Raw genomic sequence first — 23,985 nt, 5'->3', positions numbered from 1 at the left:
AAATAATGTCAATCAAGAAAACACTGGGGGAAGCATGCTTTCATTCTACACTGGACGTTGTGTTTCCCCAATCAAAAAAATATAAAGGAAAACTTCCAGAACACATGGCTTACCACAGGGAACCAGGCCCTCCAGGCCAGGGAGGATTCCTGTTAAAGCTGCTTTCCTATGATGTCTCTGATGTTCCTATTTTTTTGTGTGTTTTGGGTTTCTGTTTCTTTCTTTCTTTTTTTGGCTTTTTTTCCCCCCTACTCGAGTCCTTACTAAAATTCTCCTCTCTTCCCTTCGCCTTGTTCTTTCTCTCTCTTTTTTTTTTTTTTTTTTTTTTTTTGAGATGGGGTTTCCCTCTTATTACCTAGGCTGGAGTGCAATGGCATGATATCGGCTCATCGCAACCTCCACCTCCTGGGTTCAAGCAATTCTCCTGCCTCAGCCTCCCAAGTAGCTGGGACTACAGGGATGCGCCACCATGCCCAGCTAATTTTTGTATTTTTAGTAGGGACGGGGTTTCACCATGTTGACTAGGATGGTCTTGATCTCTTTGACCTTGTGATCCACCTGCCTTGGCCTCCCGAAGGGAAGCTGGGATTATAGGCGTGAGCCACCACACCCGGCCACCTTGTTCTTTCTTATCCTGCTTCTTGCCAAAAGACAACTCTATCCTATAATCATAACATGGCTGAAGGCTGGGCACGGTGACTCACACCTGTAATTCCAGCACTCTGGGAGGTCAAGGCGGGCGGATCACCTGAGGTCAGGATTTCGAGACCAGCCTGGCTAACATGGTGAAACCCCACCTCTACTAAAAATACAAAAATTATCAGGCATGGTGATACACACCTGTAATCCCAGCTACTCGGGAGGCTGAGGCAGGAGAATCACTTGAACCCAGGAGGAAGAGTTTGCAGTGAGCCAAGATTGCTCCACGGCACTCCAGCATAGGTGGCAGAGAGAGACTCCATCTTGAAACAAAAACAAAAACAAAAATGAAACATGGTGGCTGACTTCTTTTTCCTTATATGGCCTACGTGAGAATAGGCAAATTAATTCAGTGTTCAATAAACATTTATTGCATGTGTATAAATTACAGAGAGAATCAGAGCTGGAAGGGGCTTGAGAGCATCTAATTCAACTCATTAATTTCACAGAAAACTTCACTGGAACCTAAAATGGCTTATTAACTTGCTCAAGATCTCACCAACTGGTAGAAAGAGGTCAAAATGTACCTCTCTAGGACAGCCTGGTTTTGCTATTAAGGAATCAAAATGTGAACTCAACTAAATCAGTCTAATTATATTAGTAATAATTTACTCTTTATTAAAGAGTTACTGTGCAATAGATTAGACCCTAGCCCAGGCAGTTTCATAAACCTCATTCCATTGAATCCCCACAACTGTCCTTGTACATAGGTATAATGATCCCTAACGCTTCAGCTAAAAGATTGAATAACTTGCCCATGTTTGTAATTATTAAGTAGGGGATCAAGGAATTGACTGCAAAGTTCATGCTCATAACCTCTAACCTGTATATACTCCCATGACAACAATGAACATTTATTGAGTACTTACTATGTGCCAAGTACCACATTAAATATGTTACATTATCTGCAACCTTCCCAAAAGCTCTGCAAGATTGACATTATTAAAATCATATTTTTTTTTGAGACAGAATCTCACTCTGTCACCCAAGCTGGAGTACAGTGGTATGATCTTGGCTCACTGTTACCTCTGCCTTCTGGGTTCAGGTGATTCTAATGCCTCTCAGCCTCTCAAGTAGCTGATTATAGGTACATGCCACCACGCCCAGCTAATGTTTGTATTTTTACTAGAGATGGGATTTCACCATTTTGGCCAGGCTGGTCTCAAACTCCTGACCTAAGGTGATCTGCCGGCCTTGGCCTCATAAAGTGCTGAGATTACATATGTGAACCACGGTGGCTGGCCATTAAAATCATATATTTCTTTCCTGTAGGCTAGAGTACCATAAAAATAAGGCAATATTTTTTTTAATTTTTAAATTCTTTCTCAACCCTGTGAGATAAGGCAATATTTTAATGACACAAAGTGAGGCCTAACCAATCCTAAACTCCACATTAGCTTTAGACCTAAGAATGAGGGATATCTTAGAATGTTTCCAATTGTACTGTTGATATAAGGTAAATCTTTCTTCTGGTTAAACATGATGCAGTGGATGTGGTCTTCATTCTAAAGCATCAGGCAGGCCCCATGTCATGAGTCCCAGGCAAGACTTTTGAGGCTGTAGACAGTGGCACTAGAAGCACTCCAAGGAACCAAATCTCCATGCTACCCCTCTGAACTCAGCCTCCCACGGTTTAAGATTTTTGAGAAGATTGAAAGGACAGTGCTCCTAGAAGCCTTCATCCATGAAAAGAATTAGGATAAGAGTATACACTGATGCCCATTAAAAAGACTACAAATTTACTATAGTTTTTCTCACACTATTCAGAGAATAACCTCCATATAAGTGATTTTTGTGTGGTCCAAGAGACTGGAAAGTGAGAGTTGACAGAAAAACAGCTCTCTTTGTAAGTTAACTGCAGGAAGTGACCTTAACTTACAGGAAGAACATGGAAATGTCTCTGCACAATTATTTTTTGCTTTCTTTTCAGTTCATTGATCTATGCTTAAATCAAATTAACTTGGTATTCTAATGCATTCCTTTCTATCTTTTTTCAGCTGAAGATCTGACATACCTGAAGAAGATGAATTTATTTCATTTGACTCACTTGTCTGATATTGGAAAGGGAATGGATTACATAGTCAAGTCTCTGTCAAGTGAACCCTGGCAACCCTGAAGAAATCCAATTAGCCTCCTGCTGCTTATCTGCAAATGCAGTGAAAATCCTAGGTAACTTGTTTTCACTAACTGAATGAGGACAATATAACAGAACATGTGATACTATTATACTAATTCTCACTAAATGTCTCAAATGGAAATTTAATTTTAAGGAAAATTGGAAAAGATTATAAAAACTTCTAGATAATAGGCTGATTTTTTTTTTGTTTGTTTGTTTGTTTTTGAGACGGAGTTTTGCTCTTGTTACCCAGGCTGGAGTGCAATGGCGCGATCTCGGCTCACCGCAACCTCCGCCTCCTGGGTTCAGGCAATTCTCCTGCCTCAGCCTCCTGAGTAGCTGGGATTGCAGGCACGCGCCACCATGCTCAGCTAATTTTTTGTATTTTTAGTAAAGACAGGGTTTCACCATGTTGACCAGGATGGTCTCGATCTCTTGACCTTGTGATCCACCCGCCTCGGCCTCCCAAAGTGCTGGGATTACAGGCTTGAGCCACCGCGCCCTGCGAGAAAGATTTTTTTAAATGTTCATAGGCCTCTAATTCCTACCCACTGCCCTGTTAAGAGAAAGTTAATGTGCATTAATATGACAGTTGAGTCTTCTGAGTTCCCAAAGGGATGCATATTAAGTATGGGGAAGCTTACTGCATATTTCTGGATAAACTATACATGTGTAATTCAGATATATTTTAAAATTTAGATTTGGAAAAGGGTGGTATAACCCTTCTAAAGTCAAACTATAAAATGCTGGGAGTCTATAAAGATAAGGAAGCCATCTGTATACTAATACAATATGCTTTTATTATTAACATCGCCAACTATTATGTCAATAAAATCATCTAAGTTGAGGTACACAAAACCAGCTCATTTCATTTATTTTTGTTGTTGTTGTTCCTCTGTTTCTCCCACATGACTAAGGGCATTTTATAATTGAAGCAACTTTACATTTTATCTGGTCCAACTACCTCATTCTATAGAGGAAGACGCTGAGGCTTAGAGAGACCAAGTGACTTTTCCATGATGACATAACAACTATGTTCCATGCTGCTTTAGGCTCTATGTGACCTATAATTTAGTAAACAGAACCTAGGACCAATGACTATTTGCACATTTGGTCGTAACCATGGGAGTTGGGGGTTACACATATGCCAGTACCTTTGGAAATAATTAAAATAACCAAGGCAAGTTATAGTTTGCATTACCATTAGCAGAAAAGATAAGGACTCAGAATTATTCTAAGGATACTTCAAAATACATTTATATTTACCTGAAAATCTTTTTATTTTGGATTATTTATTTTCCAGCTCAGAATCTTCACAATTTGGTCAAACCGAGCATTCTTGATTTATCAGAAAATAACCTGGGAAAAGGTGAAAATGAAGCTCTACATGAACTGAGTAAGAACGACAACTCAGCCAAAATCAGACACTTGAATATGTGTACTGGGTAGTCGGAATACATAGCCTGGGCCCTGAGGTCTTTTATCCCCATTAAGTGTCTTACTATACACACCTTCCTTAGGAAAACCATTTAGGCCTTTTTTAAACTGCCCTCAAGGAACACAGGCCCATGTCTTTTAAGTCATCAGTTTACACATGCTCACTGCACTTGAGACGGGATCCCACCTGCTTTCCTCCTTTGAGGAGGCAACTATCAGAGTAGCTGATGTGCAAGGCAAATTTGCTTAAGGAATTGGTGATATGATTTTTTAGGTGTGATAGCGATATGTGATTATGGTAAAAAAAAAAAAAAAAAAAGAAAAAATTAAAGAACTGATTCATACTGTCCATGATTTGCTTTAGAATAATACAGGAGGAATTGAGTCAGGATGAAGCAAGATTGCCCATGATTTAATGTTTTGAAAGTTGGCTTATTAGTATATACAGTTTCATTATACTATTCTGCATGTTTGTATATGCTTGAATACTTTCCATAAAAATCACCAAAGATCAAGTAGATTCTCATTGCAGATTGAGTAGGATGCAGAGCCACCGAACATAAAGATCATTCCTTCCTCAACATCCCTTGATTCTTCCTCAACATCCCTTGATTCTTCCTCAGTTTTGAGATCACCCAGTCCCTGAACTGTGCTCTTTGTTTCTTCCAGTTGACAGGTTGAACATGCTAGAACAGCTCACTGCACTACTGCTGCCCTGGGGCTGTGATGTGCAGGCAACCTGACCAGCCTGTTGAAACATTTGGAGGAGGTCCCATAACTCATCAAGCTTGGGTTGGAAAAACTGGAGACTCACAGAGATTAGAATTTTAGGTAGGTGCACAAATACAGAGCCAAGAAAAAAGGATTTGGCCCTTAAAAAGTTCTTGGCCTAGCGCGGTGGCACACGGCTATAATCCCAGCACTTTGGGAGGCTGAGGCGGGCAGATCACGAGGTCAGGAGATCAAGACCATCCTGGCCAACATGGTGAAACCCTGTCTCTACTAAAATACTAGCTGGGCATGGTGGCCGGCACCTGTAGTCCCAGCTACTTGGGAGGCTGAGGCAGAAGAATTGTTTGAACCTGGGAGGTAGAGGCTGTATTGAGCTGAGATCGCGCCACTGCACTCCAGCGTGGCACCTGGCGACAGAGCGAGACTCTGTCTCAAAAAGTTCTTAAGTTGGCTTTGTGTATTTTGTCCCCTTATTTTATTTTGCTTCCTTTTTTTTTTTTTTTTTTTTTTTTTTTTAAAGATGGGGTTTCACCATGTTGGTCAGGCTGGTCTTGGACTACCGACCTCAGGTGATCCGCCCGCATTGGCCTCCAAAGGGCTTGGATTACAGGCATGAGCCACCACGCCCAGCCAGCTTCCTCTTTTTTTTTTTTTTTTTTAAATATAAATATGTTTAAGGAGTTCATTCATGTTAAAGAAGACTTAAAACACTGGAACACGCCGGGCGCGGTGGCTCAAGCCTGTAATCCCAGCACTTTGGGAGGCCGAGGAGGGTGGATCACGAGGTCAAGAGATCGAGACCATCCTGGTCAACATGGTGAAACCCTGTCTCTACTAAAAATACAAAAAATTAGCTGGGCATGGTGGTGCGTGCCTGTAATCCCAGCTACTCAGGAGGCTGAGGCAGGAGAATTGCCTGAACCCAGGAGGCGGAGGTTGCGGTGAGCCGAGATCGTGCCATTGCATTCCAGCCTGGGTAACATGAGTGAAACTCCGTCTCAAAAAAAAAAAAAAAAAAAAAAAAACACTGGAACACTGGCCTTCCTTCAGGTTTTAAGCACTTTACCTACAGAATAAATGAAAAGCATTCACAGTATCCAACAAGATGTATTTGTTTTGTTTTGTTTTGTTTTGAGACAGTCTTGCTCTGTCACCTAGGATGGAGTTCAGTGGCATGATCTGGGCACACTGCAACCTCCACCTCTTGGATTCAAGCGATTCTTCTGCTTCAGACTCCTGAGTAGCTGGGACTACAGGTGCATGCCCCCACGCCTGGCTAATGTTTTGTATTTTTAGTAGAGACAAGGTTCACTATATTGGCCAGGTTGGTCTCAAACTCCTGACCTTGTGATCCGCCCAACTTGGCTTCCCAAAGTGCTGGGATTACAGGCATGAGCCACCGCACCTGGTCAAGATGTATTATATTAGTCATAGTTCTTACCGGTCTTAACTTTCTGAAATTCAGCAATGTCCCCTCCCCCATATCAGGAAATATTTTCAAGTTACTTATTGGGTATTCAAAATATATAAAGGTGAATGCAGCTGTATCTAAATGGAGCCACAAAATATCTTTAAGTAGTTGTATATTATCCAGAAACACATAGATCTATATAAATGACTGAAGACACTACCAACCTCAGGTAGATGATGAAAGAAGCCCTCATACTATCTGTATTAGTTTTCAATTTCTATATAACATACAGCCTGAAAACATAATGGCTTAAAATAATAATTATCTCACCGTTTCTGTGTGCAGGAATTTGGGAGAGGGCAGGTTAGCTCTGGCTTGGGCTTTCTCATGAGAGGGGCTGCTGGAGGATCTCCTTCCAAGGTAGCTTCTCATATGGTTGGCCAGTTAACACTGCTGTTGGCTGGAGGCCTCAGTGCCTCATCACTAGACCGCCTCATAGGCTGTGAGTGTCCTCACAACATGGCAGCCCACTTCCCCTAGAGCAAAGGATCCAAGCAGTTGGAAGCTGGAATGTCTTTTATGACCTAGCCTTGGAAGGTCATTTCTGGTCATTTCTGACATATCCCACTGGTTGCTCAAGTTAGTCCAATCCAGTGTATTGAAACATGAATACAAGGAGGTCAGGCTCATCAAGGTCAACTTGGAGGCTATCATACTAAAGTCAAGGACTTGTGAAAACAGCCTCAGCCGCCTTTGTTTCCCTTACAATTAGTTTACATAACATAAACTAATTATGTTATTATTTAATAACATGAAATTTATTATTTAAACTGTTTTAAGTATAAAAGCTTTATGGCATTAAGTCCTTTCATATTACTGTGCCACCATCACAACATCCATCTCCAGAGCTTCTTCATCTTCCCCAACTAAAATTCTGTACCCTTAAACATTAACTCCTACCTGCTGCCCTTTTTAGAACCTTCTTTCCTGGAGACACTTACTTAAGTCCTTAGGCTGCCCAAGGGTTTGCCTTACCTAATGGTGCTTCAAGTTCCGGATCTTTCCTTCCCTTAATTCCTAACTTCTCTTTTATCCACTTCCTCAACCCATTAACTCATATCATCCTGGTGTCATTCTTTCAGGCCCTTTTTTAGGTTATATTAGAGTCAGGTGGCTTCTGTGACAGACTAATTAGCTAGCTGATAAATAACCCCTCTTAGGTAACCTCATACCTTAAGTGAGTTGGAAAGGATGTCTCTTTTCAAAGAGGTCCTTGGAGAATATCTAGATTTAGAATTCATGTGGGGGAGGCATTTTTAGGTTGAGGTCTTTTAGTATCCTTTAAATCTTTAAGTAGGTAACTGCCTACTTTGTCCACTCCCAAGGCTGGCCATTAAGACCACAGAAAGAGATGATATGCTGAATGAAATAAAAACTGAGTTGGGCAATAATTTGCAATTTGACTTTATTTTTATTTATTTTTTTGAGACAAAGTCTCGCTCTGTTTCCCAGGCTGGAGTGCAGTGGCATGATCTTGGCTCACTGCAACCTCTGCCTCCCAGGTTCAAGTGATTCTCCTGCCTCTGCCTTAGCCTCAGCCAAGTAGCTGGGATTACAGGCACGCTCCACCACTCGGCTGATTTTTGTATTTTTAGTAGAGAAGGGTTTTTGCCATGTTGGCAAAATTCTATTTAAAAAAAAAAAAGAATTTGTGAACTGGGCACATTGCCTTACACCTATAATCCCTATGTTTTGAAAGGCTGGGGTGGGAGGATTGCTTGAGGCCAGGGGCTCAAGAACAGCCTGAGCAACATAGGCAGATCCCATCTTTATAAAAAGCTTTAAAAAAAAATTAGCTGGGCGTATTGCCACATGCCTGTAGTCCTAGCAATTTAGGAGGCTGAGGAGGGAGAGAATCCCTTAAGCCCAGGAGGTTGAGGTTGTTGTGAGCTATGCTCATGCCATTGCACTGCAGCCTGGGAGACAGAGTAAGACCCTCTCTCTTAAAAAAAAAAAGTCAATCCAGCAAGAGGATGTAATCATTATATATATATGCACACACACACACACACGTATATACACATATATATGATACACACACACACACACACACACACACACACACACACATATATATATAAACACACACACACACACACATATATATATGCCCCCAACGCTGGAGAACCTAGATATATAAAGCAAATATTGTTAGAGCTAAAGAGAGAGATAGAACCCAATACAACAATAGCTGGAGACTCAACACCCCATTTACAGCATTGTACAGATTTGCCAGACAGAGAATTAACAAACATCAGACTTAATCTGCACTATACACTAAATGGATCTATGAGATATTTATAGAGCATTTCATCCAACAGCTGGAGAATACACATTCTTCTCCTCAGCATATGGATTATTTTCAAGGATAGACCACATGTTAGGTCATAAAATAAGTCTTAAAAAAATCCAAAAAAATTGAAATCTGATTCAAGTATCTGATCACAATAGAATAAAACTAGAAATCAATAACAAGAGGAAATTTGGAAACTAGATAGACATATAGAAATTAAACAATATGCTCTGAAATGACAAGTCTGCTAATGAAGAAATTCAGAAGGAAATTGAAACAGGCTGGGTGTGGTGGCTCATGACTAGAATCCCAGTATTTTAAAAGGCCAAGGCGGGAGGACTGCTTGAGCCCAGGAGTTTGAAACCAGCCTGGGCAATATGGTAACATGTCGCCTCTACAATTAAAAAAAAATATATGTATATATTTTTTAAATTTCTTGAGACAAATGAAAATGGAAACACAACTTACCAAAACCTGTGGGATATAGTGAAAGCAGTATATGTGTATACATACACACATCCTTCCTTCCTTCCTTCCTCCCCCACGCCTCTCTTACGCTCTCTCTTTCAAGACAGGGTCTTCCTGTTGTCCAGGCTGGAGTGCAGAGATATGATCACAGCTCACCAGGCTTGAACTCCTGGGCTCAAGGGATCCTCCTTCCTCAGCCACCTGAGTAGCTGGGACTAGAGGCTACTATGCTCAGCTAATGGACCTTCCTCTTCAGTGACCTTCCCTCCCACTCTCCTTCGTCCATTCATTCTATGAGCAGGCAATGAACAGATTATGATAATTCACTTAAAATTGTTCTACTTGCAAAATAATCAATGCAGATATCCCATTCTCAAACTACAACTGCCCGTATTTCCATCTTGCTTAATGACTCCTAATCACCAGTTCTTTTACTTCACTGGGACTTCCAGTCCATTGATCCCACTACCTTCTACCTATTTTTTAGGCCCCTTCTGTTTTGATTTGCCTTCCTACCTAGTTTCAACTTCATCTTCCATCCTGCAAACACTCTTAACAGCTGAAATTCTCATGGCCCACAGTATCATGAGTCAATTCAGGCAATGACTTTGAGTGATGGATATGTGTGATAGATGCAATAGTAAAATGAAGAGCGTAATAAGAGATGGAGTCTCTAATTAAAGAAAGACTACCTAATGAGATGCAGGGAGAAAATGAGATGTGGAATGTGAGGTAAGTAATGAAATACAGTAGATGGGGTGTACTTTCCTGACAAAACTCCAGGCCTGGATTATCCTTATATTTCCCTTTTTTAAATTTTGTAACTACACTCAGGATGCTGGGGGGAAACTGCAAAATTTAGGAGATAGATAGAAGTTCACACTGAAAATCTTCAATGAAAATATTTAGAACTAAATGGTAAGAAAACACTGCATATCAAAACTTGTGGCATGCAGCAAAAGGGAGCAAAAAAGAGTAACTTTACAGTGGAGAATGCTGTTAGCACTACCTCGGTTAGGTGATCAAGGTCAACGTTAACAGTGGTAATTCACGTTGATAGTATGTTCCTAGATATGACATGACAAAATAGTACTTTACCTCTATAATCTTCCTCCCCAGAGATCTATATCCCCCATCTAATGATGAGAAAAACACCAAACAATCCTAATTGAGTGGCTTCTACAAAAACCTGACCTGTACTCATTGAAACTGTCCAGGAAATAAAAAACAAGATGATTGTGAGAAATTGTCACAAGCATGAGGAGCCTAAAGAGACATCTATCCTGGATGGGTTCCTGCAACAGAAAAAAGACATTTGGTCAAAACTAAGGAAATCTGGCCTGGTGTGGTGGCTCATGCCTATAATCCCAGCACTCTGGAGGCTGAGGCAGGATCACATGAGGTCAGAGTTTGAGACCAGCCTGGCCAACATGGTGAAACCCTGTCTCTACTAAAAATACAACAATTAGCTGGGCATGGTGGCACCTGTCTATAATCCCAGATACTCAGGAGGCTGAGGAAGGAGAATGGCTTGAACCCGGGAGGCGGAGATGCAGTGAGCCGAGATCACACCACTGCACACAGCCTGGACGATACAGCAAGACTCCATCTCAAAAACAAAACGAAACAAAACAAAACCTAAGAAAATCTTAATAAAGTGTGAACTTAAGTTAATAATAATGTATTGGCTGGTCGTGGTGGCTCACGCCTATAATCCCAGCACTTTGGAAGGCCGAGGTGGGCAGATTGCTTGAGCCCAGGAATCCGAGATCAGTCTGGACAACATGGCAAAATAATCTCTCTTCAAAAAATTAGCTGGGCATGGCAGCCTACAGCTGTAGTCCCAGCTACCTGGGAGGCTGAGATGGAAGGATGGCTTGAGCCTAGGAGTTTGAGGCTGCAGTGAGCTTTGATCATGTCACTGCATTCCAGCCCGGGTGATAGAGTGAGACCCAGTCTCAAAAAAATAAATAAATAAAATCAGAAAGAAAAGAAAGAAAGAGAGAAAGCAAGAAGGAAGGAAGGAAGGAGGGAGGAAAGAGGGAGGGAGGGAGAGAGGGAGGGAAAGACAGACAAAATACAACTTACAGAATGTGAAAAAAATTTGCAAATCACATTATCTGATAAAGGACTTCCATCCTGAAAGAATACATATATATGTAAAAACTCCTACAACTCACTGATAAAAAAGGCAAATAACCTAATTTGTAAAATGGGCAAGAATCTGAATAGACATTTCTTCAGGGAAGATATTAAAATCACAAAATAAATATCAGAAAACATAGTATCATTGGCCATCAGGTTAATAATGCAAAACAAAACTACGGTAAGATACCACCTGAGACCCACTAGGGATGGTTATTATTTTTTATTAAAAGATATATAATAACAAATGTTGGCAAGGATATGGAGAAACTGCTGGTAGTTGGAATGTAAAATGATGCAGCTTCTGAGGAAAACATTCTGGCAAGTTGTACAAATGTTAAACATAGAGTTGTCATATGACCCAGCAACTCTGTTCCTAGGTACTCAAGAGAAATGAAAACCAATGTCCACACAAAAACTTGTACATTAATGTTTATAGTAGCATGCTTAATAGCTCAAAAGTGGAAACAAACCAATGTCCATCAAATAATGAATGTATTAAAAAATGTAGTATGGCCAGGCGCGGTGGCTCAAGCCTGTAATCCCAGCACTTTGGGAGGCCAAGGCGGGTGGATCACGAGGTCAAGAGATCGAGACCATCCTGGTCAACATGGTGAAACCCCGTCTCTACTACAAATACAAAAATTCAGCTGGGCATGGTGGCGTGTGCCTGTAATCCCAGCTACTCAGGAGGCTGAGGCAGGAGAATTGCCTGAACCCAGGAGGCGGAGGTTGCGGTGAGCCGAGATCACGCCATTGCACTCTAGCCTGGGTAACATGAGTGAAACTCCGTCTCAAAAAAAAAAAAAAAAAAAAATGTAGTATGAAAAAAATTAGCCATGTGTGGTGGCATATGCCTATATAATCCCAGCTACTCGGGTGGCTGAGGCAGGAGACTCTCTTGAACCCAGGAGGCTGAGGTTGCAGTGAGCTGAGTTTGCACCACTGAACTCCAGTCTGGGTGAGGGAGTGGGACTCTATCTCAAGAAAAAAGAAAAAGCGGAGGCTGGGCACGGTGACTCACACCTGTAATCCCAGTACTTTGGGAGGCCAGGGCAGGTGGATCACCTGAGGTCAGGAGTTTGAGACCGGCCTGGCCAACATGGTAAAACCCTGTCTCTACTAAAAATACAAAAATTAGCTGAGCATGGTGGTGGGTGCCTGTAATCCCAGCAACTTGGGAGGCTGAGGAGGGAGAAGTGCTTAAATCTGGGAATCGGTCGTTGCAGTGAGCCAAGATCACACCACTGCACTCCAGCCTGGAAGACAGAGTAAAACTGTCTCAAAACAAACAAACAAACAAAAAAACAATGAATAAACATAATCTCTCTCAACATTTCCTGGCAGTCTTACTGTGCTTCTATATTCAACGCTCTCTGTAAATTATTACACACTCTTTTTCTCCTCAGTCCTCTGCATCTCCTATTTCACAGAGGATGTAATTGTTATTTTTTCTCTTCTCCTGTAGGGCTTATAAGCAGGTCTCTCTTCTCCTACCTAAGCACAGTCTCTTTAGCAGTGCTTGAGGTGCCAGTCGCACCCTCACTCCAGTTCAGGGACATCATTTTTTCTTTTTTTTTTGAGACGGAGTTTCACTCTTGTTGCCCAGGCTGGAGTGCAATGGTGCGATCTCGGCTCACGGCAACCTCCGCCTGCTGGGTTCAGGCAATTCTCCTGCCTCAGCCTCCTGAGTAGCTGGGATTACAGGCATGCGCCACCATGCCCAGCTGATTTTTTGTATTTTTAGTAGAGACGGGGTTTCACCATGTTGACCAGGATGGTCTCGATCTCTTGACCTCGTGATCTACCTGCCTCGGCCTCCCAAAGTGCTGGGATTACAGGCGTGAGCCACCGCGCCCTGCTACATCATTTTATTGATTGTGCCTCTTGTTATTAGCTCCCTCATGTCAGTTTTTAAAGTTGCTCAAATCTCTTCCATTTTAAATAAAACTCTCCCTGAGTCCTATCTTCCTCCTTTGGTTATCACTCTATCTCTCCTCTCCGTCAAGGTAAAAGCTCTAAAATAAATTTTATGTACCCTTATGACATCTCTACTTCCTGACCATCTGTTACTTCCTACTCATTGCATTTGACTCTCCACACCCCTGCATGTGTCTGTATTTCAATAGACACTTTCAGAAGTGTTATTTATTTGATTCCTCTGCAGGAGTCCACACGGAGCACTCCCTTCTTTTCAAAGCATTCTCTTGACCTCCATGTCACCTTGGCTACTTCTTAATCTTCTTTTCAATGGCAATTCCTCTACCCAGATATTAAATGCTCCTAGTTTTCCTTAAAACTTGATCCTAGGCTCTCTGCTCTTCTTCCTCAGAGATTGTATTCAATCTCCAAGTTTTGCCATGTTTTGCTCTTGACTCCCATAATTTTGTTTCTTGTCTATCAGCAATCTGAGACTACAACATAAACATCATTACTAGCTCAGGTACCTATTTCACCTGTTTTGTTGTTTGGTTTTTTGAGATGGATTCTCCGTCTGTCTTCTAGGATGGAGTGCAATGGCGTGATCTTGGCTCACTGCAACCTACGCTTCCCGGGTTCAAGTGATTCTCCTGCCTTAGCCTTCTGAGTAGCTGGGATTATAGGTGCATGCCGCAACACCAGCTGATTTTCGTATTTTTAGTAGAGATGGGGTTTTACCATGTTGGCCAGGCTGGTCTCCAACTCTTGACCTCAAGTGATCTACCCACTTTGGCCTTCCAAAATGCTGAACTCCATTATCCAGCCTGTTCTTGAAAAGAGAGCTCATGCCTGTAATCTCAGCCCTTTGGGAGGCTGAGGTAGGTGGATCACTTGAGGTCAGGAGTTCAAATCCAGTCTGGCCAACATGGTGAAAGCCCAGCTCTACTAAAAATATGAAAATTAGCTGGGCGTAGTGCACATACTTATAATCCCAGCTACATGGGAGGCTGAGTTGAGAGGATCACTTGAGCCAGTGGGGTGAAGGATGCAGTGAACTGAGATCACGCCACTGCACTCCACCCTGGGTGACAGAGCCAGACTCTGTCTCAAAAAAAAAAAAAAAAAAAAAAAAAAAGCCATCAGCCATCACAGATCCTATTCATGTTCTAGAAGCTCTGTGTTAAATCCTGGGCCCAATCTTTCTGCTGTATAGATACTGCTATCTTATTTTTATTTTCCAAAACTTCATAGCATCTTATTGTTGTTGAGTAGATGCAGTCTATTGAAAAACTTAGGATCTCTGGAAAACTTAGAAGTTTGCTTTTTCTTGTTTTCTATGGTGCCTCATTTCTTTGGGAGTTGTTTGGCTTTTAGTCTCTGTCTTCCTTGTTGGAGGCTGTTCTCAAATGTCTGGTAATCCTGTACTGTTCTCTTCACATTTGAGAGTCAGACACAAGATGTTAGGAAGTTCTGTGTATCTGAAGGAGGGGGTGACTTTTTGACAGGCTAGCTTTACCAGGGGTGATTAGGCAAGCAAAATGGCCCCTTCTTTGTAGGGCCTTTTCCTGGGGGCAGTTCCATTTCTCCTAAGAAGAATCCTCTAGTCTTCTTCCTTAAGCATATAAGCCCCACTGCAGTGTTCTGGGAACAAAGTGGAGTGGGAAAGGCTATTGCTTTTGTGTGCTTCTAGGGCACCCTGACCTACCCATAGCACCCACCACCCATCTAATTACTTGATAACGTATGTCTTCACACTATTTCATAAGCCCAATGAGACAGGGACCACATCTGTCATTTGTACATATCCCCATCACCCAGGATAATCCGCAGTACATAGTAACACTAAGAAATGGTGCTGAATGAATAAATGGCGAGAGCTCTGGTGCTGGTTCAGGTGAACTACAGGACAATACAAACAAGAGTTGTGTTTGGGATACAGGAACCCCCAAGAATCAGAACTCTTCTATCCAGAGCATTGAGATTTTTCCTGGAATTCCAATCAAGGCATTTGCACTCTCCACAGCTTACACACAGCCTATGGCTCTATAAATGTCATGGATTCTGTTTCTCTCAGGTCTAGTCTGCTCCTCATAAGCGCTGCAGATTAAATGAACAAAAGGCATGCCCTTAGGTTATGACAAATGTTGTTTGTTCTTGGCTCCTGCACTTGCACACATTCTAATAATTATCTAAGAAACTCTCTTCAATTGATGATGTTAAGATTATGCCTTAGTAGATAACCAGTATAAACTGCTCACTCTCTGACGGTGGAATGGGCTTTAAATTCTTCTTAAATTCCTTTTAGGTGGTGAAAATATGTTCTGCTAGCTGAGAAGGAGAAACAAATTTGATCTTTGGGGAAGGGGCCTTAAATAGACACACAACTGGCAACCAGCATTTTGACTGAGTGCATATCATGCTGGGAAGCATATGGAGAAGGGGCAAAGGCAGAAAGGAAACAAACATAGATGTAAGAGAGCAGGGAGAAAGCCACCCCTTCAAGAAATAGAGGAGTAGGAAGGGAGGGGAATGCAAGGACCTATGTACTAGTTGGGCTGGGCACAGGCTAAGCTGCAATAACAGAGATCCAACTATACAATGGCTTACAGAAGGTAGAACTTGATTCTCTCTTATTTAACAGTCCATAAATGAGCAGTCCAGGAAGGTGGAGTGGCTTTGCTCTGTGCAGTCTTTCAGATCCAGATATCAACTTTTTTTTTTTACTCCTCTATTCCTTAGAGTATTATTTTTGACTTCATGGCTATAGCTAGGTCACTGCCCTGTGAGCATTTCAACCTAGTAGAAGGGGGGAAATTGGAAAAGTGATGTGGAAGTTGCACACATCACTTTTGCCTATACTTCCTTGGTAAAAATTTAGCACCACCTAATAGCAAGGGAGGCTGGGATATGAGTGGCCATATGCTCAAATAAAACTCTATAACTATAGAATAAGGGGAGACAGGTTTGGGAACAATTAGCAGTCCATCTCACTTTTCAAATAAATAAAAGCTGGAAAAGAAGGCCCAAAGATGGTGTCAGTCACACTGACCATGGGTATGAGACATGAAGGCAGAACACAGTGAATCACCTCCTTACCTGGTTTTGCCCACTTCAGCTGCTAGCATCTTGACTAGTCAGGCACGGTCAGTCATTTCAGGTATCTGTAAAGAAGAACCTAAAGAGCTTTCAAACTCAAGACCTTATGATAGTGATGAAAGCATTGGCTGACATTGACTAAAGACACAATCTAGAATGTACTTAGTTGCACTGAACAAACTACACAAGGCCATGCAATGACATCAGACACCAAACTCACAGACCTCCTCACTACGTAGCTGGTAAACACCCTTACTGAAAGTGGGTAAGGATACAGTTTCAGTGCATAACTAGGTTGACCTCACCCATGTAAGATGGTCAGATAAGATTGTCCATTTCTGTCATCAAGCCCTCATTACTGTTAGCAGATAGCTTTTAATCTTTGCTTGTTAACATTAAGATTGTACAGCACTGAACCTTTCTTTCTTTAACAAACTCTTTAGTGGTCTTCTCCCTGAGACAATGGAAGGGGACTTTTAAAACCTCTTTTCCTACTTGGAATCCAAACTGAATCATGGATCCTCATTGCCATAAGGGTCAGTTTCTAGAACATCATCTAATATTATACATCTCCCAAGAAACATAAGTTTAATATAAAACAAATTAAACCTCCAAAGTTGGGTGAAGTACACTAAAACTAACATCAGCTCAGATGAGCTGAGTAATGTGGATTGATAAGCCAGGCTTACATCTTCTGCAATTTGTGTGTGATACTCTGGAGTATAAACATGTAAGTAATAGAGTTCCCTTGTCCAGTCTGCCTGACTGTCCACTCTGTACTTCAAGGCGAACTTAGTCATCCAGAAAAGGCCAGGAAGGTGGGTAGGGCTAATGCTTTGCACAGTTTAATATGCATAATTAACATGGAGCTAGCTTTGTGAAATCCTAATGTTGTATACTGACCAATCTGAATGATAGTACATGACCTGAAAGGTATTTTTTTTATTGCAAGACTCACTTGAGTTCCAGTACCACCTAAACTGGTAACATGGTACAAAGAATGAACACTAAATTATTTGTGTATACACACACACACACACACACACACACACACACACATATATGTGTGTGTATACATTCTTTGTCTATCAGAAAGACAGGATATCCACCCACCCTCTGTAGGAAATACTTTAGGTGCCCTATTCTGTAAGGAATGGAGGAACTTCATGAAGAGGTTATAAACAAATAGATAAACAAATAGATAAACAAAAACACCCAAATCTTTAGATACTGAAGGAGGCTCACTTACTCAAGCTTATAGTTAGGAACATACCCAAAGAAACAACAGTTAGGTAGCGTTTACTTCTTCAGAAGAGGAAACGACCTCATATTGCCAAAGATTGACTCCAGTTTCGAAAACAAGTACCTAATATTTAACAGCATCTCTCACACATCAATTTTAAACCAAGCTTCCGTTTCCTAGGAATCAGGAAAAGGGAAAAAAATGGAATTCATGTACATATTATTGCTACTTCACTACGAATCACTTTATCAGATTCCCTTATGCTCTAAGAAAAATATCTGTAAATATAATAGACCATATTCATAATCACTGCCCTAGCTATAGAGAATTAATAATTTCTTTCTGAGGCAAAGCACTGGTTCAAACATGGCCATTTCAAAGTGAAAAAAGTGTGTAAAATAAATGTAGAACCCATTTCTCTTTTTTTAAAAAAGTTTTTCTTCCAACTAATATACTTACTTCTTCACCCAGGTGCATTGTTTGAATAGAACCCTCTGAAAAACTTCCAGCAGTTGAACTTGGCAGGAAATTGTGTGAGCAGTGATGGATGGCTTTCCTTTATGGATGTATTTGAGAATCTTAAGCAATTAGTGTTTTTTGACTTCAGTACTAAAGAATTTCTACCTGATGCAGCATTAGTCAGAAAACTTAGCCATGTGTTATCCAAGTTAACTTTTCTGCAAGAAGCTAGGCTTGTTGGGTGGCAATTTGATGATGATGATCTCAGTCTTATTAAAGGTGCTTTTAAACTAGTAACTGTTTAAATAAAGTGTACCCAAAGCCATTAAGTGCTCTGGGACCCCATTATTTTAAGCCTGGTAGTTAAAAAGAATCTTGCAAAAGGATGCCAAAGAAGGAAGTGGAAAGAAATTTAATTAGATGATACATGCAATAGTTTAGTGTCTTAGCTTTCCTGCTAGGGTTATCAGCTCCTTGAAGGAACTCTTGTTCATCTTTGTGTTACTTTTGGTCTGGGTTACACCAGCTGGTATACTGAATGCATATTAACTTAGTATAGTGCCTGGCATGTAACAGATTCTCAACAAATATTTGCTGAATATGAGACAATAAATAGCTACTGAATAAAGAAACAAGGATTATTTAAAATCAGAGAGAAAACTCCATATATGTTCTTTAATCCAAACAGTTTAATTCAAACAATCTGGAATGTAAAAAGCACTTTCTCATATTAGAAGGAGATCAGACTCCCAAAAAAGATCAGGATTCTTTAGTCAAGCAAAAATTGGCAGTTAACAAACAGCTAAATCAGAGGCTTAAAATTCAGGTCCTCTCCAGTATCTGCTAAGTTATGTGTAATTCCAAACATGACATTAGAGATTAAAGAAGAAAGGGAAAATGTTTCCCATTCTTTTGTACTTTATATAAATTAAGGGTACCCTGCCCTAATCTTTTTTCCAACACTTCCCCAAATAACCCTTCCCTACAAAGAAAGAAGTCTAGGCCGGGCGCGGTGGCTCAAGCCTGTAATCCCAGCACTTTGGGAGGCCGAGGCGGGTGGATCACGAGGTCAAGAGATCAAGACCATCCTGGTCAACATGGTGAAACCCCGTCTCTACTAAAACTACAAAAAAATTAGCTGGGCATGGTGGCGCGTGCCTGTAATCCCAGCTACTCAGGAGGCTGAGGCAGGAGAATTGCCTGAACCCAGGACGCGGAGGTTGCGGTGAGCCGAGATCGCGCCATTGCACTCCAGCCTGGGTAACAAGAGCGAAACTCCGTCTCAAAAAAAAAAAAAAAAAAAAAAAAAAAGAAAGAAGTCTAAGAAAACTCTCTAAACATATTTAAGTAGAGGCAAGCCTGAAAAAAATGCAAAAACCTAAACGGTGTTAGCCTGTGGTTCACCTGTTTTCATGGCACCTCAAATTAATGGCTTGGGTGTTGGTGCAGGGAACACTTGGTCTGTATATTGAGGTAGTCGCTAGAAAAAATTCTGGGCACAACATCTGTTTAGCAATTGGGGACATATAAATATGTTATCCATAACATTTTGGAGCCGATATTTTACAGATCAACTAATTATTCCTCTCCCTAACTTTACAGATGAGCAAGCGTAAATGATTTGCCCATGGGTTACAAAACGACTTCCTTACACAGTGGCAGCATCAGAACTGAAATTCAGGTCTTTTGCCTCCTAGTGCAGTGTTTTCCCATTACAATACAGTGACTTTGTAAAGCAGGGTTAATTACACTTCACGGAGTTTACATCTTAATCACAAACTACGGGCCAAATACTTAAATTGAACTTCTTTCTTTGTCTAGCTTCAAGTGATTCGGTGGCAAGATTTACTAGTGAGGCTACTGCCTATAGGCCTATGCTGGGTGAGTTCCTTATTTTTATATCCAGAAGTTAGTCAGAGCTTGGCAAGTAAGACTTCTATATATAATAATGCATGGGCCAATGTCTCCTGTAACATCTTACATTCAGGAAGCAGGGCCAAGTCTTTCATAACCCACAGGTAACTGTCCTTTCTCAAACAGTGTAGGTGGGTATTAAAGCACCTTTGGTGGGATAGCTGCACAGGTGTTATTTCTGAATTGGTGTTGAGGAAGTAGGCATAAAACCTCGTACAGAACTGCGTTTGGTACCTAAACACTTTTAAAATCCCATGGGGAAGAATGGGATGGCAGCACATACCTCTTAACCATAACTCAGGACATGGCAGTTCAGATTTCATGCATGACCCTAATTCACACTTAGATGAGATCAATGAAGGAAGAATCATCCTGTAATAGTAGACCAATAACAGATACAGTAATAGTTAGAGAATATAAGACAAAGGACAAGGAAGAGGTTGCCTTATTACATTTTACAAAGTATCATTTTCCCCAGTAGTCAAGGGAGCATGGGCTGTATTTCTTCAGCAGGTCACATGCCTGAACAGGGTTGCAGATGTCAAAGACAGTGACCAAATCCTCACTAAGTAAAAGGTATTTAGGATATGGACATTTATACCACAGATGACAATTCTGCTTGACAGAGACAGCTTCTTGGATGTTTTTAATCCACGGTGAAGAAAGTGTTGCTCCTATTTGAAAGTGGATGAGTTGACTGAAGAAACTGTTGCAGATTATAGAAAAACAAAAATCTTCTCTAGATAGCTGGCTGATGGCTGGGAAAGTCATAAATCTCCAGGAGCACTGGATTTCAGGAAAGTTGAGTCCATTGTCAAAATCCCTTTTTAACACTGTTATAGAATGAATAATAAAATAAAACAGTAACAAAAAACCCTCATAGGTCATGTGTGGCTGCTGCTTGTTCTACTTTTTGGAAGTAATACTAGCCACATTAGAAAGTCCTTAAACTCTGCATTTGGGGCTGAGCATGGTGGCTCACGCCTGTGATCCCAGCACTTTGGGAGGCTGAGGCTGGTGGATCACCTGAGGTCAGGAGTTCAAGACCAGCCTGGCCAACATGGAGAAACTCCGTCTCTACTAAAAATACAAAAATTTAGCTGGATGTGGTGGTGCATGCCTGTAATCCCAGCTACTCGGAGGCTTAGGCAGAAGAATCACTTGAACCTATGAGGCAGAGGTTGCGGTGGGCCGAGATCATGCCATTGCACTCCAGCCTGGGCCATAAGAGTGAAATTCCATCTCAAAAAACAAACAAACAAACAACAAAAAACAAAAAAACTAAAAACTCCACAAAACTCTGCATTTGGAAAACAACTAAAAAATAACATAATATACATAATTCTTGTACTTCATCACAGTTAACAATTGCCTATTTTTGACAAAGCAAAACAAAAGCTAGAAACTGCCCACTGCAGACCTAACAATGCTATATTCTATAATCTAAGGTCCATTATGCTTTGATAAAATTATACTATGTATACTCAAATTCTTTGTGTAACTTGAAAAGACATTGAATTCCATAATATATATGGAACTCCATGTGTTTTGGTAATATATTTGATGTATTTTGTTAATAAAATAAATTAAAAAGTCAATCAATGAAAATGTGGCAGAAAAGATAAATTCATTATGTCAGTATTTGATTAAATGTAATACAGAAAATTGGGATTCTTTCACTGCAAATCACCAAAAATTGGGTGTCACTTAATTAAAATAAAACACTGAGAGCCATTTACAGACTATTTACAAATGTACTGAAATTTTTAAATGAGAGAAACTTTAACAAAAACCTTGATGATTTAAAAATTCAAATTGTGCTACATAGACTGTATTCCAAAATTGCTGCTAAAAAATTTGCTTTTAGTTTACAAGACATAATTCAGGAGACCCTCAAAGAAAAATGTAGCAATTAAGTTTGGAAAAGCTATAAAAGAGACTTTTACATTTTGAATAGACACTCTTCCCTTTCCCAAAATGTGTATTAGTCAAGAAGCATGTTTATAAATTTCACTAAAGAAAACAGCCACGTGCGGTGGGCTCACACCCAATCTCAGCACTTTGGGAGGCTAAGGCGGGTAGATCACAAGGTCAGGGGTTTGAGAAGAGCTTGGCCAACATGGTAAACCCCCCCATCTCTACTAAAAATACAAAAATTAGCCAGGCGTGGTGGCAGGCACCTGTAATCACAGCTACTCGGGAAGCTGAGGCAGGAGAATCGCTTGAACCTGGAAGGCGGAGGGTGCAGTGAGCCCAGATGGCACCACTGCACTCCAGCCTGGGTGTTAGAGTGAGACTCCATCTCAAAAAATTAAACAAAAACTAAGGAAACCTTAATAAACTATCGCCTTAAATTAATAATAATGGATTGGCTGGGCACCACGCACAGCAAGACTCGTCTCAGGGAAAAAAAAAAAAAAAAAAACAGATATCATATTCTTAGTAATGTGACAGATCCATTCCATCAAGTGGCTTTTATAAAGGTAAGGTCATATCACACTGCAGTCAACTACAAAACCAAAGATACCAAAATCCAAATTTAAAGAAACACATTTCTAAAGGAAGCCTATTTAAAGACTTTAACATTTATGAGGATTTCAATGTCGCAAGTACATTTTACAAAAATATAGTTTCATAGGTTTCATGAAATGTGAACAAGCTTACTGTTACCTAACATCTAGAGTAAATGATTAAACAGTCAATGCAAACTTGGATTACTAAATAAATTGGAAGCCACAGAGACAATATTCCTCATAAAAATAAGTTAGAGTCCATCATGGTCTTGGTTGTCCAATTCTATTATTAGTTCCATATCTACTTGGAATATTTGTAAAACCAGTCCTCAATCCTTGAGTTGCTCCAATTCCTGGAACTCCAAGTCCTTGATTAAGCATGCTGCTATAAGGTGTGTGTCCATGATTAAGACCAAAACCATAAGGCCTTGTTTGTGTGTTTAGAAGAATAACTGGGTTCACATTTTTCCCAGGAGTGTTAAATGAAAATTCTGGAGGTGGACTACTAGGTTTAGCAGGAGTTGATGTAACTGGGTTCAAATCATCAGTACCCTTTAAAAGAGGCATTGGGATTATGTGATGATCTGAAAAATTGAGGACATTGGCTGCAACAGGCCCAGACAATAAGGCAGGCCTAATCCAGTCATCCTTAAAAATTTGAACAGTCAGAGTAGACACCAGAGTGTACAGTCTGTTGGTCACATGAGCAAGAACCATTTGTTCGTTTGCATCTCGTCGAATTCTTACATGCACTGATCCAGCCTAAAAGGGGCAAAATCATAAGTGAGATTGCTTAGAATTATAAGGAAAATTCCTTTAGAAACAAATATTTTATTTATGATTTGGTAAGTTCTTGGCATTTTATCTGAAAGAAAAAGCTTAATGTTATTTCTTAAAGACTACTTGCTGGTGATTATCATTGCAATGAGTTAAAGAAATAATTTGTGACTCTTTAAACTACAAAAAAGGAAAATCCATGTGCAATCAAGATAGCATGTTATAATACAAGGAAGAATATAAATGAAGCATATGAAAAATACAATGGAAGAGCTGAAAAGGTACGTATTTCAAAAAATGAAGACATGCATTCCACACTGAGGGAAAAGCAATTAAAATGTATGGCATACTTGGTAAGAATAAGCAATAATACTAATATAAAAAGAAGTCCTGGCTGGGCTCAGTGGTTCACATCTGTAATCACAGCACTTTGGGAGGCTGAGGTGGGCAGATTACCTGAGGTCAGGAGTTTGAGACCAGCCTGGCCAACATGTTGAAACTATGTCTCCACTAAAAATACAAAAAATTAGCCAGGCATAGTGATGCATGCCTGTAATCCCAGATATTCGGGAGGCTGAGGCAGGAGAACTGCTTGAACCCGGGAGGCAGAGGTTGCAGTGAGCCGGGATCACACCACTGTACTCCAGCCTGAGTGACAGAGTGAGATCCTGTCTTTTTTTTCTTTTTTTTTTTTTTTTTTTT

General features: G+C 40.6%; 2 protein-coding genes across 5 annotated transcripts in view; one reads left to right on the top strand and one right to left on the bottom strand.

Annotated features, from left to right (window-relative positions):
- Nucleotides 1-19,080, top strand: part of NLRC4 (NLR family CARD domain containing 4) — a 33,287-nt gene extending 14,207 nt beyond the window's left edge. The window contains 7 exon segments of the mRNA XM_032301239.1: nt 2,697-2,806; nt 2,808-2,868; nt 4,119-4,211; nt 4,922-4,981; nt 4,984-5,048; nt 5,050-5,083; nt 18,092-19,080. Coding sequence (XP_032157130.1) covers nt 2,697-2,806; nt 2,808-2,868; nt 4,119-4,211; nt 4,922-4,981; nt 4,984-5,048; nt 5,050-5,083; nt 18,092-18,384 — 716 coding nt within the window. The 3' untranslated portion in view covers nt 18,385-19,080.
- Nucleotides 19,081-21,545: 2,465 nt separating this feature from the next.
- SLC30A6 (solute carrier family 30 member 6) overlaps nt 21,546-23,985 on the bottom strand; it is a 61,584-nt gene continuing 59,144 nt past the window's right edge. For all 4 annotated transcript variants that reach the window (XM_032239240.1, XM_032239241.1, XM_032239242.1 and 1 more), the window contains one exon: nt 21,546-23,268. In XM_032239240.1, coding sequence (XP_032095131.1) covers nt 22,768-23,268 — 501 coding nt within the window. In that variant the 3' untranslated portion in view covers nt 21,546-22,767. The remainder of the gene's footprint in view (nt 23,269-23,985) is intronic.

This window comes from Sapajus apella, unplaced genomic scaffold (genome assembly GCF_009761245.1).
Source record: "Sapajus apella isolate SASKATOON/1434 unplaced genomic scaffold, GSC_monkey_1.0 scaffold44, whole genome shotgun sequence".
In the NCBI taxonomy this organism is placed as follows: Eukaryota; Metazoa; Chordata; class Mammalia; order Primates; family Cebidae; genus Sapajus; species Sapajus apella.
Note: the sequence above shows the minus strand (reverse complement) of the source record. Positions and strands in the feature narration are given on the sequence as shown.